The sequence below is a fragment of the Fukomys damarensis genome, unplaced genomic scaffold (assembly GCF_012274545.1).
Source record: "Fukomys damarensis isolate Sample0158 unplaced genomic scaffold, DMR_v1.0_HiC HiC_scaffold_38, whole genome shotgun sequence".
Lineage (NCBI taxonomy): Eukaryota > Metazoa > Chordata > Mammalia > Rodentia > Bathyergidae > Fukomys > Fukomys damarensis.
In genome coordinates, this window is record NW_022900950.1 from 47,423,537 (window position 1) to 47,441,140 (window position 17,604).

At 38.7% G+C, this 17,604-nt stretch overlaps 1 protein-coding gene across 2 annotated transcripts in view; it reads left to right on the plus strand.

Annotated features, from left to right (window-relative positions):
* The window catches only part of Cab39l (calcium binding protein 39 like), a 142,163-nt gene that overhangs the window by 104,607 nt on the left and 19,952 nt on the right, over positions 1–17,604 (plus strand). For both annotated transcript variants that reach the window (XM_010636983.3, XM_010636982.3), the window contains 3 exons: positions 4,106–4,274; positions 14,832–14,891; positions 16,775–16,840. In XM_010636983.3, coding sequence (XP_010635285.1) covers positions 4,106–4,274; positions 14,832–14,891; positions 16,775–16,840 — 295 coding nt within the window. The remainder of the gene's footprint in view (positions 1–4,105; positions 4,275–14,831; positions 14,892–16,774; positions 16,841–17,604) is intronic.

A 17,604-nucleotide genomic window follows, 5' to 3' on the forward strand; every position in this document is an offset into this window, starting at 1 on the left:
AAAAAAAAAAAAAAAAAAAAAAAAAGAATACAAGAATTCTAGTGTGGCTGGAGGCCACAAAGTCAAAGGGAGGGAAGGATGGAAAGATGAGACCAGTTTGGAAGAGCCTTCCATGCCCTACCAAGGAGTTTGTTTGTCATTTTATAGGCAACCTAGAGTTACCCAGGGATGAGTTCTCGTGGCTGTGTGGAAAATGGCTTAATAGTGGTGGCAAACCTATGGCACGTGTGCCACAGCTGGCTGTTTGTTATGATTGAAAGCTCTAACAGGTTCGCCATCACTGCCCTAGAGGATTGGGGACCTGCAATTCTAGCTTGGGAGAATCCAAGAAAGAGCGATGAGCATGGGAATGAAGAGAGTGACAATCTTTAAAGCATTTCAATTTTTTTCTGATTAAAAAGTAATATATATTTACTATTTAAATAATTAAACATTTTAGAAATGTTTAATGTAAAAAGAGAATGCGTTCCATAATCCCTCCCAACAAAACCACTGATAACAATTTGGTGACTACACCTCTGGTTTTTCTTCTCTATTACAATGATTATTTTTCTCATTCCTTCACATCTTGTTTTGTAGATACCACTTACTGAGTGCTTGCTCTGTGTCAGGAACAGTATCTAATGTCATGTGTGGACTAGATATTAGCCTTATTATTTTACAGGTGAGGAGAGTAAGGATATTACTCAAAGTTAGACAGCTTAGAAGTAACAGAGCCACATTTTCAATCCAGATCTGATACTAAGCACCATGCTTTTTGCCATTAGTATATCCTTAAGAAGATTTGAGAACCATTCATATGGAAAGGGAGAGGGAACTGTTGATACTTCTGAGGACCAGGTAGACAATGACAAGTCCTAATCACAACTGTTGCGCCACAATCCGTTTCACCCATTACTGTTTTCTAGTTTAGCTTGGAATGAATGCTACAGAGTTAGTCCTCTGTTAAGGTGAGGATTTTTACTGTATTACCGGTTGTGAACTTCTTTACAAACTTAGGAAATAACCCGATTGGTACATTTATGCATCAAACAATAATATTAGAGATATAATAGTAACATGCTATATTGAACCACAGTTTAACCAAAAAGAATGTAAGAGAAACTGACTCTTGTCTATCAAGGAGAATCATCTGGACATGTAATACAAAGCATTCAGAGTCCAAGTTTTATTTTAATACAACTTTCATAAAGGACTTTTCTACATGAATTTGTTTCTACATGAATTCTACATGAATTTGTTCTCTGGCTTGGGCAAATGATACTCCAGGGCACTGAGAGAACTTGAGGTCCCTAAACTTCTCTGTGATCCATAAAACTAGCGGGTGGGTGGGAGATGTTCCATAAGTCTAACGTTAAGACTATGAATGTTTCCCAGCACTCCTAGTTTTAAAAAATTTATTACAAAATTTCAGCCATATACAAAAGTTGTACAGAACCCTCACTTACCTCCCAATCACTCAATCTTAGCAACCATCATTATTTTGCTTCTTTCCTTTATCTTCCCAGTTCATCCTGCCCTCCATTTTGGGGGAATGGGCTAGAATGAAGAAAATCTCTAAGCACTTCAGTAAGCTTCTTAAAAATAACAAGATAGGGCCAGGGATTTAGCTCAGTGGTTCCGCCACCTGCCTTGCAAGAGCAAGGACCTAAGTTTCATCCCCAGTACCAAAAAAAAAAGTCATTTAGAGGGAAGCCAGGTTGAAATGATATGTATGAATTAGAAATCTCCTGGAGGGTGTTGAGGACAACCAGGAACTTCCCTATATATTTATTCCACTTAATTCTAACCTTAGGCAGTTATCATCTCAGAAAATGACATTTTCATCATTGGAGACAACTTACTGGGATGAATTGATAAGTGTTCTGCCCAAGAGGAGGGATTTTTGGGGTTATTTGCTTTGTTTTGCAGTACTGGGGAATCCAACCCAGAGGTATGCTACCACTGAGATACACCCCTAGACTTTTTTTTTTGAAACATCTTGCTTGCCTAGGCTGACCTTTAACTTGTAGTCCTCCTTTCTCTCAGCCTCCTGAGTATCTGAGATTGTAGGTATGTGCTACACCTGGCCAGAGGAGTCTTTTTTAATGTGTTCTCTTGATTCTCAAGAATAAATCACCAGTGTATTGCAGATGGTTCCAATAAATTTAACCAGAGGGAATCGAGAACTAATTTTACCCAAAAGTTGGAGACTTTCATAGATGGTCTCAATTTGGAAACTGAATTAGAGATGTTGGCTAGAGATGATATAGTTTTTGTAAAAGCTAGAGTTTGACTCTTACTACATTTTTCTAGTATTAGGAAATTCAGTCGGAGTCTGAGGTTAATTAAATTAATTACATGACTTCTTTGTGAAAAAACATTATTCTAGGCACTCTTTGGAGACTGGGGGTGGGGGAGTGGAGGAATGCAGACACCAAATAGGGAAGGGGTTGGAGAGAGAGGGGAGAGCAACAGAATAAGTAAAATGAAGCAAAGGAAACAGATTAGGCACTTGATATAATCCAGAATGAGAAAAAATGCTAAAGTGAAATTATAGACAAGCTATAGGAGTATGAAGGAGAGAATAATTCTAAAGGGTGTTTGATTATGAAAGACTTTAAGGAGGTAACATTTAAACTAAACCTTGAAAGATGAGAATCTTAGTGGAAAAAGTGAGGGACATTCCATTTGAGGAAATGGCATGGAAATTTCTCCAGGGAAATGGAGAATGTGATGGGAGATGAAACTGAAAAGTTAGATGTAGAGCCAAATGATGGAAGTCTACACATGTATTACTCATAAATCCAGATTTTAATTGTTGCCCCTTTCTATACTTTAACACGATTTTATAGCCTCCTAAATATGCTATCAATATATCAATAATACATTTCAGAAAATATATCCCTATTTATAATATCTTTAATAATATCCCATCTTATAACTATTCAATATGTGTTAATTTCTTGCATTAGTGCTCCAGAGGCTCTCGCTGAGACCAAACCACTTACCTTGGCCTGTGGGAAGCCAGCCATGGCCCACTGGCTTTTTGAAAGATAACGTCTTTCTTTATAATCAGGGCATTGACACAATGTGTGGTCAGGATGTTCCTAATTAGCATTTCTTAACATTTGTTCCTTTTTAAGGACTGCACGGGTTAAACTTGTTTTTGACCCTGCACGGGAGAAACTCGGACAGCCAAAGATCTGTAGGAGTCAGGTGCTTCCCGTTAAAGATCTGACGTTATCTGTAGGAGTCAGGTGTTGTAACTCCATTTTGTTAAATTCCTCCACCTATTGTGGGAATCATGATTATTAATTGCAAGTGTTGTTAATTTGTTTTTCTTGAGCCTGATTTCTCTTTCCCGTGTGAACCCTCGTTCCCGTGGAGCGGGTGTTGAGGTTACTATGGTAATCCTAGCCCATAATAGTTCGGCCTTTTCCTTTAAAAGGCTGATGCCTGCCTGCAATAAATGTCGCCTTGATCAGACTCTTGTCTTGGCGTCCTTCCTTTCTCTCTGCCCCATCTCCACCCCGCTGCTCTTTCAGATTTGAGACACTGCTGGACAATGCTCTGCGTCGCCGGCTCGCGACATTGGCCCACAGCCCTTTCTTACCTGGAGTCATACCACTCATTAACAGTCGCAGGATCTTGCACTCTGGCTATATTTATTCTCCTCTATCTCACCAAGCTAGTTTTTGCGATGGAGTCTGCACAGCTGCCTGGAATGCTTTACCTATTCCCTTTGACCTAAAGTAAAAATGAAATAATCATTCATACACACGTACAAAATTAAGAGATGTGCTCTCTAATATTGCCCTGTTTATTGTCTTCAGTTTTTACAGCACTTCTGAACATATGAAATTGTCTTCACATTGCCTAATCTCCCTCCTCCCTTCGCCAGACACATTCTCACTAAAATAGGACTATCATGGTAATTACCCTGCTAATTACTGCAGTATCACCGGCATCCGGAATAGCGGTGGTCACTGGACAGTGAATGAATAATGCTTGAGTGAACTTCACAAGTGGCATCTGTTTTTCCATTGGTACTGAAATGGATCTTTTGGCATCACTGATATTATTTTGTTAATGGGATAACAAAGTTCTGTTTTTTACTCTGTAGCTATGAAGCCCCACAGATTGCCTTACGTTGTGGGATTATGTTGAGAGAATGCATTCGACATGAACCACTTGCCAAAATCATCCTCTTTTCTAATCAGTTCAGAGATTTCTTCAAGTATGTGGAATTATCAACATTTGATATTGCTTCAGATGCCTTTGCTACTTTTAAGGTAAAACTGTTTTTCCAGAATTTGCTAGGTTATTTTGTGTGGTCTCTAAAAAGACAACTTATTTGTTGTCTAAATTTCCCCCCTGTGGTATTAGGGATTGAACCTGGAGCCTTCCTTACACGAGCTACATCCTGAATCCTAAAATTTAATTTTATTTTAAAATTTCATTTAAAAAAAGTTTGATTCCGTAGGCCTGATTGTTGCCATCTATATATGATGTGCATCGTAACAGACATTAATGAATAGCATGCAGTCTGTGGGGCTAGTCTGTCCCATTATGGAAAAGCAATTACAAATACTTGTCACCTGTGCACATGGAAATAATTCTGATATGTGCAGTTAAGTGACAAAAGGAACATGTAGTGCTCTGTGCACAGCATGCTGTCATCTGTGTTAAAAGCAGATTGAAGGGTCTGAGCGTCCTTTGAGGTGCACATGCAGAACACCTCTGGAAGATATACAGCGACAGAAGTTATCTTCAGGGAGAGAGACCTTGGTAGAGAAAGGAGACAGAGAACATCATGGACTATGAAGGGCATCCCACTGTTTTATCAGTATAATTAAAAATTTCCACAGGGTGAAATAAAATACTAAGTATATTAGCATTTTCATAGTATGACTGCTTTTATATGTATACTATATATGTATGCATTATATGTGTATTTGTTTTTGAATAGTACAGATATTTTTTATCATCTGTGATCTACTTTGTCATTATGTGGAAAATATATTTTATCTAATTTAATTTTTTTAAAAAGCTTTAACCATGGGGCCAGAGATTTAGCTCAGTGGCACCACGCCTGCCTCGCAAGCGCAAGGTCCTGAGTTCGATCCCTGGTGCCAGCAGAAAAACCAACTTTAACCATGTATAGTCCAATGGTGGTAAGCCTATGGTACACATGTTGCAGTGGGCTATTTGTTTTCATTGAAATCTATACAAGATTTGCCATCACTGGTATAGTAAAATATTTATAAAAGTTATTGGTTTTTAATGTATAGAGTTAAATATATTTACATTGTTGAGCATTCAATCTCCAGAACCTTTTTATCTTGCAAGTTAAAAATCTATATCCATTAAACAACTCTTGCCAGGCCTGGTGGTGCACACCTATAATCCCAGCACTTGGGAGGCAGAGGCAGGAGGATTACTGTGAGTTCGAGGCCAGCCTGGGTACATAGTAAATTCAAGACCAGCCTGAAATACATAGTAAGATCCTATTTCCAAAAACCAAACCAAAACAAAATAGTCACTGCCCATTTCCCTTCCTTTCCATTTCCTGTGCCTGTATGTTTTCTGTCAAACATATATATATATATAAATATATATATATATATTTCTGTCAGAAATTATATCAGAAAATGGCATAGGTAATTTGCAAACATGTAGTGCTTACATATCCAATGCGTGATATTACCTCCAAGATTTCTGTTTTAATAAACTGTTTATGCTTTCTATCTTGACATTATTTAATATGTTTTAAAATTGTTTTTAATGGTTGTGGCATGTTCATTTTGCAATAGTTGAAAGTCTTTGTCTTTTGGGAGCAGATAAAAGTTTTGGAAACAAAAAGCTATTTGACATCAGGTTAGTGTATAAGGCAGGTGGTCAACTTAGCTAGAACTGTTTTGGTTTTAGGTAATAATAATTATGATAAATAAAATTTAAGATGACTTAAGCAGAGTCTGATTTTCGTTAGTGTCTTCCAAATGGTTCTGAAGGCCATTTCAGAAAAAGAATTCCAAAAATATTATAAGCTAAAAATAGGCTTTCAGACTATAGAGTCGATAAAATTAATGTACTTGTAAGCATATCTTGAGATATACTTTCCATGAAGGAAAAAGCAGAAACTGCAAATGTAAAAATGAAAAGGTCAAATTTGAAAGAATTTAAAATTAAAAAAGTATATTTGAGATAGTATATTTCATTCCAGCTCCTAGTAATTTTAGATATGCTTGTAAGTATATCTTTCTTTAAAAGCATTTCAGTAACTTGTTCCATTTAGATCATTCAAGTATATGTCTACATTTTTTCAGAATATAAATATATAACATTAAAAATTTATTAGGTGAAATGAGTTTTTATATACTATCTTAAATATATACTTTAACAATATTGGCATAATTCATATCCTAATATTAATATATATATTCAAATATTAATACAGAGTTTGCAAGTTGCATATGACCTGGGCAATAGTTAGTTTTTTAATAGCTCTTCAGAGGTGGAGAAAGAGAAATCTTGGTTCGAAGTGTAGAAAACTACCTGTCAGCAGCTGAAAGTTTACTCAGCACCTGAGAAGCTGTCTTAAATCTATTAAAAGGTATTTAAGCTCACAAGTGGGAAAGGGTATCAGAAGAGTGGGAAAATCTGAGTGAAACAGGGAGCGTGAGAGGGCTGCAGAGAGGAAAGGGAGCAGGAGAGAGAGACGTAAAAAACTCAGTTCTGGTGTATGAGAATCAGCTGACAGGGCTAGGAGGCGTCAAAGACCAAAGAAAGATGCAGAAAAATCTAGGATTGCACCAAGCATAATTTATTGAGGACTTAAGGGTAAAAGTGTGTCTTGGATGGCTGCAAGACTGGAGGGAGGTTTCCCTGCACCACGATGTACGATGTACGTGGGTTTTCTTGTGGCGGTCCTGCCGTCACAACACAAACATGCCTGAGTTGGGGAGTGAGGATTAAGAAAAGACGGCACACTCAATAGTGTGGACACAAGAAGTCTGATTTATTTTACAGAAACAGCTCCTTTTAAAGGCACACCAACAGGAAGCACCAAGCAACTGTTTGTATGCAAAGACTGGCTTTTCTGACTTTTACAGAGAACAGATTTTTAGCTATCTCTTCGAGTTCCTCCCATCACAGGGTCAAAGAACAAACAAATTTAACAAAGTCCTTGAGCTGGGCGTGGTGGTGCATGCCCGTAATCCCAGCACTCGGGGGTGGAGGTTAGGAGGACTGAGTTCAAGACCAGCCTGGATTAGACAGTGAGCTCCAGGTCAGTCTCATCTTCGTAGCTAAGACCCTGTCTCAGAAAAACCAAATAAACAAACAGACAGAGTCCTTGAAAAAGGAACAAATGTTACTTAGATTGTATCAACGCCTTAATGGTAAAAGAAGAAGTTATTTTTCCAGTGTCAAACACCAGCGGGCCATGGCGGGCTCCCACATTTTCTCAAACGCTATTAATATGCTAAGCATTAGTTAAGAAACAGTCCAGGCATCAGTGGCCAGCACAAATGTCATATTAAACTGGATCCCTTCAAGGAGGATTAAAGAGGAGGAGAGTATAAGGGAAGACAAAGGCAGAGTAAGGAAAAAGAAAACTATCAAGAGTGGCAAAGAGTGAGGGAAGACGGAAAGAGAGTGGAAAGGCCTGAGAGCAAACCCCAAGAATACAATGTGCTCTGTCTGATTCACAGGCAGCTCAGCCTCACTGGCAAAACACCTATCTCATGGATTCCAGTGAACTCCCAGAAAGGGTGAGTCTAGAGCGTGACAAAACAGGCCTCCATCACATCAGATATAAAGAATGACTTTTAGTACAATGATTGGTCCAGTTTTTTCCTAGCAAAATGCCTGGGCTTTAAAAACTAAGGATGTGTTTTCTAATAGATGCTATCGTCCCATTTTTTCCCCTTCTTTTTTTTATCAGATGTCTCTTTGCTGTCATGGAAACAAGTTAGTTCCTTTATTAAAAGAAAAAAAACACCCATAGTTACAAACACAGAACAAATTCTAATGGAAGGAGAAAAAAATATAGCTCTGTGGTAGAGTGCATGCCTAGCATGTGCAAGGCCCTGGGTTCAGTCCCCAGTATCAATCAATCAATTGTACTTGAATAGTAATTCTTGCTATCGTACATTGTTTAATTTTCAACAATACTGAATGAAAAAGATAAACTAGATATTTAGACTTGTACTTCAGTCTATTTTCCATTGAACTTATCAATTCCTTGAAATACAAAATAACCATAAAAAGTTTTCCAGCATACTGCCAGAATGGAAAACACTAAGTTTCTATGTTTTACCAGAATACCTTTTTGGTTAATATAACAATAACCATAGGTCAATCTTTTTTAAATTTTACTTATTTTATTATTTTTTTCAGTTACCTGTCTGAGAGGGTTTGGTTTGGATGGTTGGTTTTATTGGCTTTGATTCATTTTTTTTTTCTTTTCCTGCTTTTTAACGGTAGGCTCACCCTTTTTTTTTTTCCTTTGCTCCAGGATGACCATGACCTAGTTTAATTATTAATGTTTTCACATTGTTGGTTTATATTTTTTCCATGGTATTGTCTAATTATAGCCCTTTCACTAAAAAGATTCCTTACAATCATCTCTTTCATCTCTCCAAGCATCTACATAATTAAAGTGTTTTAAATTCCATCTCTCTCCTCACTTAATTAACTTTGTGTCCTTGAATACTTTCGATAACCTTCAAGTTTCATTTCAGTGAAATTAAGAAAACAACCCCTGCTTGTGAGTTGTTATAAAGATTAGAAATAACTGCGTCATACCCGCCCCAACACTTAGTAAGCCCTCCAGTGTGGCAGCTGCTACTGGCTTAGCCTCACACCCTTGCCGCCGGCTCACTCCACTTAGTTTCCCAGCCAGAATTCACTAAAAATATCAAGAGTCTTCTAGCATAATACTTATACTCCATGTGACTTACCCCTGTCAGACCAAAATTACTGGAAGCTGCAGTGAAATACACTGTCTCAAATATACCTTTTTACTTTCAAATTTGACCTTTCTTTCATTTGCAGTTTCTGCTTTTTCCTTCTTGGGTAGGATCCTAGCTAGTGTTGTATAGGTTTTTCTTCCACTCAGTTATATGACCTAGAGTAAAGTAGAAGTTATAGTTGTCTGGTAGTATGTGTGTGTAAACATGTATATATGTGTACAGGGTGTGATTCCTTATTTTGTGCATATACCTACTGTGTACATAAATTTGAGGATGTATCCAAGTATATACCTTACATACACATTCAGGTGTAGATGTGTGTGAATGAGACAAACAGCCTCTCATTTATTGGCTGTGACCACATATGTACACTAGAAGAATTCTACCCTATGACATATTTTTCTATTATTGGACTTTTAAAGTTATTTCAATATTTTTGCCTGTGGAATTTGAAGGTTCTGGTTCTAATAGAACTCCTGATTTCTCTCTCTTTGGGGAAACACTGTTTAATAGCCTTTCTAGGCATCAGTGATCTACCCAGTGTTCTGCTGGAGCTGTGGCAGGGGCCGGTTCTTACTCTCAGAGCTGACAACCACTAATTAGTGGAGAATTCCCACAGGAGCCACAGTCCGCTGTGTCTGCTGTAGCCCATAACAAGAACCACTTTTATACTGAGTCAACTCAGAAAATCCCTGATACTGCTGGGGAGAGGGAGGGATGAAAACTAGCCATCCCAAGTATCCTCCTAGGGAATCCTCAAACGGCCATGTAACTGCTTTTCTCTCAAGGATCCCTTGATACAGGAGCTAATTTAAATCAAGATTTCAGACATGCTGGAATGGAACCTTATAGAGTTTCTCCATTTTAAGACTCCAGTTCTGTTAGAACAGTTCCAACTGCTCAATTTCACTGAAAAAAAGCACCACATTTTCAAAGAGAGCCACAGTGGCTACTCAAATTATGTGATGATTGGCAGTAGAAGATTAAGGGCTAGGCTCCCTCTTTTTTAATTTGAAAATTATAAAACCATGAGATATCTCCTGTTTCAATGGGTATTATAAAAAAAAAAAGAACTGGGTGTGGTCACACTTGGGCATGGTGGTGCACACCTGTAATCCCAGTACTTGGGAGGCTGAGGCAGGAGGATTGCTGAGTTTGAGACCAGCCTGGTCTACATAGTGAGTTGCAGGTCAGTCTCACTACAGAGTGAGACCCTGTCTCAAAAAACAAAAAGGATACTTGGGAGGCTGAGGCAGAAGGATACTAAGTTCAAAGCCAGTCAGACAAGGTAAGTGAAACTCTGTCCCCACCACACCCCTCCATAGTGGGGATTGAACTCGGGTCTTTTGCCAGACTGAGCTACATCTCTAACCCTTTTCTGAGACAATGTTTCACTAAGTTGCCCAGACTAGGTTTGAACTTTTGATCCTCCCGCCTCAGCTCTCCAAAGTGCCAGAATTAGAGGAGCAGGCCACCATGCCTGGCCAAGACTCTGGTCTTTAAAGTAAGAAAGGCTCGGATGTTTCTCAGTGGTGGAACACCCCTGGATCAACCCTCCATACACTACCCTCCAAGGAAGATACTAAGAGCTGGCAAAGAAGGATAATGGAGAAAAGGAAGCCTTTGTACACTGTTGGTTGGAATGTTAATCTGCCATCATGGAAAACAGTATATTGGTTCCCCCCAAAATATAAAATATAATTACCATGTTATGCAGCAGTCCTACTCCAAAGAAAATGAAGTCAGCATATTGAAGAATAATCATTGCAGCATTATTCACAATAAAGCCAATGTGTGGCATTAACTTAAATGTCCATTTACAGATGAATGGACTTAAAAATATATAAATAATAAACATTTATTATAAATAATACATAAAATATATTTATATATAAGTATATATATTTATATATTTTCATTCACCTGCATATATATATATATATATATATGTGTATATGCAATGAAATACTGTGCAACCAAAAACGTAAGGAAATCCTATCATTTGTGACAGTACACATGAACCTACAGGATATAATGTTAAGTGAAATAAGCTAGGCATGGGAAGACAAATACCAGCGATCTCACTCACATATGGAATCTAAAAAATTTCATCTCATAGAAGCAGAGAGCAGAAAGGTGACTGCTGGGGCTAGATATTTTCATTCCTGCATATATATATATATATATATATGTGTATATGCAATGAAATACTGTGCAACCAAAAACGTAAGGAAATCCTATCATTTGTGACAGTACACATGAACCTACAGGATATAATGTTAAGTGAAATAAGCTAGGCATGGGAAGACAAATACCAGCGATCTCACTCACATATGGAATCTAAAAAATTTCATCTCATAGAAGCAGAGAGCAGAAAGGTGACTGCTGGGGCTAGGGTCAGGGTAAGGAGATGTTGGTCAGCAGATACAAAATTTCAGTTAGTGTGGAGGAATAAGTTCAAAAGATCTGTCTTACAACCTGATGACTATGGTTGTCCATAATGTTTTTTGTGGTTGATTATTTTGAGATGAGTCTTCTGTAGTTCAGGCTGGCCTTGAACTCACTGTGTCGCCCAGGCTGGCATCTGATGCACAGAAAGCCTCCTGCCTCAGACTCCCAAGTGCTGGGATGACAGGCGGGTACCACCATGTGTGGCTATGTTTTGGAAATCAATAAGAGTAGATTTTGTCTTCTCACACACACACGCACAAAATGTGAGGTAACATGGAGCCTAATTCGCTCCTTTGGGCCGCGTGTTAGCTTTCTGTAGCTGTGATAAAATACTGAGATAAACATTTTAAATTTTATTTTGACTCACAGCTTCAAAGGTTTTGTTACCATGTGGCGGATCTGATTAATAGATTCCAAGTCCTCTTGTTTGGCAAGCAAAGAATTGCAAAGCGTACACTCCATGGTGAGGGCAAAGCCGCCACATTCACTGATAGTCACAGAAAAATGGTGCTGGGGACAAACGTGCGCAGTGCACACTGTGCAGATAAATCAGACTCTTGGGCTCAAGAGCAAGAGAAGAACAAAGAGACTGCGTGTGCTTTGGTTTGGATTATATGGAACGCTCCTAAGGTAGCATGAGCTCAAGTGGGTGGAGTGATTAGGGAGGCATAGCTTTAGAGTAGTGTTGGAGCTCAACTGGGTGGAGAAGAGTGAATTCCTCAGCCCCAAAAGTGCTATCTGTGCTATTTTGAATCATAGTCAGCTGGGTCATTTGCTTGTGAGGAGGCTGAACATGGTGGGGAATGTGGTGGAACAAAGTTGCCCACCTCATTGCTGCTGGAGGCAGAGAGAACGGAGGGTAGAATCCCAACATCTCCTTCAAGGGCCCAGGGCCCAGTGACCTCCAGGGACCCAGTCTCTCTACCTAGGTTTCACCTCTTAAAAGATTCCACCATCTGAACCAGCTATGTACAATCAGCCACCCCTCTTGCTGTCCCAGGTACTCAGAGGCTGAGACAGGTAGATTTCTTCAGATCAGGAATATGAAGCCAGCCTAGGCAACATAGCAAGGCCCATCTCCAAAAATGAAAACAAGGCTCTTTCAGTCCCAATAGCTATGTGGTTTTGGGGACATTTAAGGTCCAAGCCAAGGGCTGAGGGTGTAGCTCAGTGGTAGAGCTTGCTTAACATGTGAGGCCCTAGGTTGGATCCCCAGCACTGGTAAAACAATCCAAGTTATTCCACAGTGTCACATATTTCCAAACATCATATTGTACAGGGTCAACATATATGTCAATTAAAAATACACTACAACAAATAGTGTAAAATACTTTAACTGTTTTACTTTTTCTTATTATTAAAACAGCAATAAGTAGCAACCTCTTGGAGCCTTTATCCACCAGTATTCTACTTTGAAATTTTGGCCCATGCTTATTTAACATAGTTATAAAATAAAGCTTAAGCATCAATGATTTGCAATTGTCCTTGTCTTCTTTTCCAGAATATCAAAAAATGATGGTTCAAGCTGGGCGTGGTGGCGCACGCCTGTAATCCCAGCACTAGGGAGGCTGAGGCAGGAGGATCTGTGAGTTCAAGACCAGCCTGGGCTACATAGTGAGCTCCCTATATAAGCCCATAAATTAGTTTAGTTGATAAACTGACCTTAAGACAGAGAAACAAAGATTTCAAAGAAAGTTTTTTCAGCAAAATATCTTACATCACCCATCTTAAACAAATAAAATAGACTTGCCCTACTTTTTCCTGTAGAGTCAGCCATCCTTTTACCTATAAAATGGGCCATTATCTCTCAACGGTGGTACATGCTTCTCATAAACCAACAAATTCCCCAGATTTTCACCTCCAGAAACACACATAAATATTCCGAGCTCCAGACTGTACTACATCTCTCTTGAGGGCCCACACTCCTTTATTGGAGTGTGCACTTTAAAATTTGCCTAATAAATCCCTTTACACCTCTTTAGAAATAAAACAAAATAGAAGTGGGTTTTACAGTGGGCTGCTGCCTGCTTTTCCTTTGTGAAGTTCAGTCTATATCTTCCATGAGCTTTTGGTGAGTTTTAATTAAATAAGTATTAAAGTATAAGACTTTATTTTGAAAAACTTGAAAATTCTTGCTTTTAATTAAATTCTGCACAGCGCCTGAGCAGAGAATTAGCCTCTAAACATATAAAGGGACTAGGTGTGCTGTGTTTTCTTTCAATATTAAAGTAAAAATAAAGATATAATTTAGGTGTGAATTATAGGTTGTGAAAAGTCCCTTCATGCTGTTATGCTATTTTCTCCAAGTTTTTATCGGTCATAAGATAGGTATGGTTCTCTCCGACTTTGAAAGCCTACATTATGCTACTGAGCATACTTGCGCAAATGCCTCACAACCCATTCGCCAGAGAGCAGAACAATACGCATGTCATTCCTGTGCTTCCCGGAGTCCTTGAACACCATTTAAAAATGGTCGTGGGGGAAAAATGAAAGGCTAAAATCTTTGAAAATCTGTTAAATTTATTTGTGAGATAAAGTTTTAAGCTATTCTGAATTCTTGTTTAAGCCAGTGCCACAAAAGAAGTGGTGGGGGTGTGGGAAAGAAAAAAAATAAATAGAGCCAGGTGCTGTGGTAATGCACCTGTAATCCCAGCACATAGGAAACAGAGGCAGGACAGTTACTTGAGCAGCAGGAGTTCCAGACCATCCTGAACAACATAGCAGGATCACATCTGAAAATTAGGAAATGAAAAACCACACACACACACACACACACACACAAAAGATTAGTTACTAATGACATTTGAAAAAGATCTTTGTAAACTTTATTACAATTATTATCATAATCACAATGTAGAGCGAATAGCTTGATGAAATACACTACTAACTTGTTCCTCTCTCGTTTTTTTTTTTTTTTTTTTAGTACTGGGGATTAAACTTGGGCCCTTGTGCTTGTGAGGCAGGTGGTGGAACCACTGAGCCAAATCCCCAGCCTACCAACTTGTTTCTTAGGTGCCATTTGTTTTATTATTTAAAGTATTTATTTTATAAAACTAACAACAATATGAATTTAAAACACAAGATTTAACATCAGGTGTTTTGTTGTTATTTTTATCCTGAAACAAGTATTTCAAGGCCGGGGATTTAGCTTAGTGGTTCTTTGCCTCCCTCGCAAGTGCAAGGTCCCAAGTTTGATCCCCAGTACCAAAAAACAAAGTATTTTACATTTTAAACTAAAGTAGGGATGGAAATAATTTTTTGGTATCAGTGAAAATATTCTTTTGCAACTTTTGCATGTTTTGCAAGTTTCAGATGAATCGACTTAGCAACTTTAGAAGAAAAAGATTTACTTTTTAAAATTTACAAAATTGTAAAATCTATTTGCCATAATAATTTTGTTTCACTTGGTTGTTGTCTTTCTAGGATTTACTAACCAGACATAAAGTATTGGTAGCGGACTTCTTAGAACAAAATTATGACACTGTAAGTAGAAATCATTTTTAAGACTTTATACTCTTCTGTCTTCCTCTTTTCCATCTCTTAGATCTTTGAGAAATTGCCCCTCTTTGTTATCCACAAGGGAAAGCAACCAAACTTAATCATACTTCTGGTTGGTTTGTGGGAAATTGAGACTGATAATAGGTCAGGATTTTGTCATTTTTCACATCTCTTCCTTTTGTGTTGTGGAGAGCTAATAAATGACCACAATCTGCTTACTTTGATCTTGAGTTAAGAAAACCCAAGGTGGGCATGGGGGCACATACCTGTGTTCTAGTACTGGGGAGGCTGAGGCAGGAGGATTGCTGTAAGTTCAAGGCCAGCCCAGGCTGCAGAGTGAGTTCAAGACAAGCCTAAACTACATAGCGAGACCCTGGCTCAAAACAAACAAAAAAGAAAACCCAGAAGCTGGGGATGTATCTCAGTGTTGGAGCATTTGCCTCCCTGGCATGCACAAGGCCCCTGGTTTGAACCCTACCACTACAAGAAGGAAAAGAATGGCTATGTTGCTCTTAAGGGGCAGTAGGTAGCCCCAGTCAAAGAATATTTCACCTTCACCAAACTAGCTTTATTTACTATTAGAAATACCAACCAGTGTCTTCCAATCCTCTTCTTCCAAGGTGAACCCAATTCATCCTTTAGGTATTTGTCTAAAATTTCACTTTTCAAGGAAGCTTTCCCTAATCACTCCCCTCCCCAAACACTTGCTCTCTCATTTTGCACTATTTATTCAGAAATGGGGAGTCACTCACACCTTTCGCATGTAATTATATTTTAGTTTCAATGAAAATTTATCACAGTTTATTATTTGTCTGATAAATTTAATGATCCATGAAATCCCCCTTGTGTCTGAGGATAGAATAAACATCATCCATGTAACAGAATGTAATAATGTGACTTTAATATGAGCTTTTTTTTTTTTTTAAACTTCTTACTTTTCTTCTTTTAAGATGGAGTCTTGCTATGTTGCCTGCCCTGGTCTCAAATTCAGGCACTCAAATGATCTTCCTGCCTCAGCTTCCCAAGTTCCAGGGACCACAGGCATCCCCCAGCACTTAGGCTCACTTCTTCATTTTTTAATCAGTAGTTATCTTGAGTGTGCAGCCCTTGCCCTCATAGGCAGGTGCACACCCACCCCTCTCGTTCAGCTATTTGAGGCCATGACTGCTTTCTGTCCTCTGCTTCCTGAACTCTTTCACCTTCATCCTGCCACTTGCTCCTCCATTGTAGTGGTCTCTGAGCAACGTGCCTGCAGGTGGTAGAGGTAGATTGCGGAGACTCCCCAGCATTGAGCTGAAGGCCTTCAGCTCTTCATTGAGCTGAAGACTACGTTAGGACACAGCAGGTCACATGCACCAGTGCCAGTAGCTTCTGTGAATTCAGAAGTGCTTCCGAGGGGCCAGTGGGGTTAGGATGGCCACTGGTCAGGCAGCCAGTGTCACCTCACACCTTATCTGTTCACGCTATGAATTTAGCAGTCTTGATTCTTTATGTGTTGTCAGGTGAAGCCCTAAGTGTATTTAATATTTTCCCAAATTGTTTGTGGACCCATGGCTACAGAAACATATTTCTTTAAAGATGTCACAAAGTGAGTTATAGTGCAATTTTTAATAGATGGCTTATCAGAATGATTTGGAGGATCAAAATTATGCAATTTTTTACTCAATTCCTAACTTGTAGTACTAAAATTAAGTAGAGACGTGTGCCTCCCATCTCCCTTGGTCTCCATACCGGCGAACAGTGGGGCCACCTCAGATAGGGGAGGCAGAGGTGCTGGGCACAGGCCTCCTGGGGAGTAATGAGACCTGGTGCTCTCACTGTGTGGTCCTGCTGCTTCTGTACACTGACGTTTCTTTTCTTTTCATTAGATTTTTGAAGACTATGAGAAATTGCTTCAGTCTGAGAATTATGTGACTAAGAGACAATCTTTAAAGGTAATATCAAATTTCTTTGTTAGACCCCTGTAAGTTGATAGGAAATAATATCTACTAGTGCACAGATAAATATAGAACAATTTAAGTATCCTTTTTAGTCAATGGAGAAGTATAACTGTACTTTATAGCAAAATAATGTAAATATATTGCCTCCAGTATTTTTTGGCAAGGATAGGCTGATTTGAGCTGGCATTTTTGATATCTGGTTTTCGAGGTTGTTTGTTTTCCATTTAGGTCTCATTTGGAGGAATAGACAGCAGCTGCACGTGCTTTCCAAAAAGTTCACTTTTGAGTTGAGGCTTAACTTTATGAAAAACTGAAATGATTCTGAATGATATGGCGTGTTTGTGCACGCCCATGTGTGTGTAAAACCAAAAGGCATTTTCTATTTGAAGTCGCGACTCTTGTGAAAGCCGGTGACAATACCTGGGAGCCTGCAGGAGCAAGGCCCTCGTGTGAGGCGGTGGCTGTGGCCGAGAGCTGCCTGTCTGTCCTGTCCCGGCACATCACAGTCAGATATCCAAAGTGTTTCTAGCAGACAATAAAATTAACTTTTTAGTTGAGCAGTTTGTAAAATGCTTCAGCTCACTGAATAACATATTCATATTGTATTACTGTATTTTTATATGTCGTGATAATGACATTTACAGGACGGTGGATTCGTTTCTAAATAATGAGTACAGTTTTAAACTAAGGCAACAAATTAAATGCTCTGTGCTACTTTTTATGTTTTGTGTGGTTTTTTTTTTTTTTTTTTTTTTTTT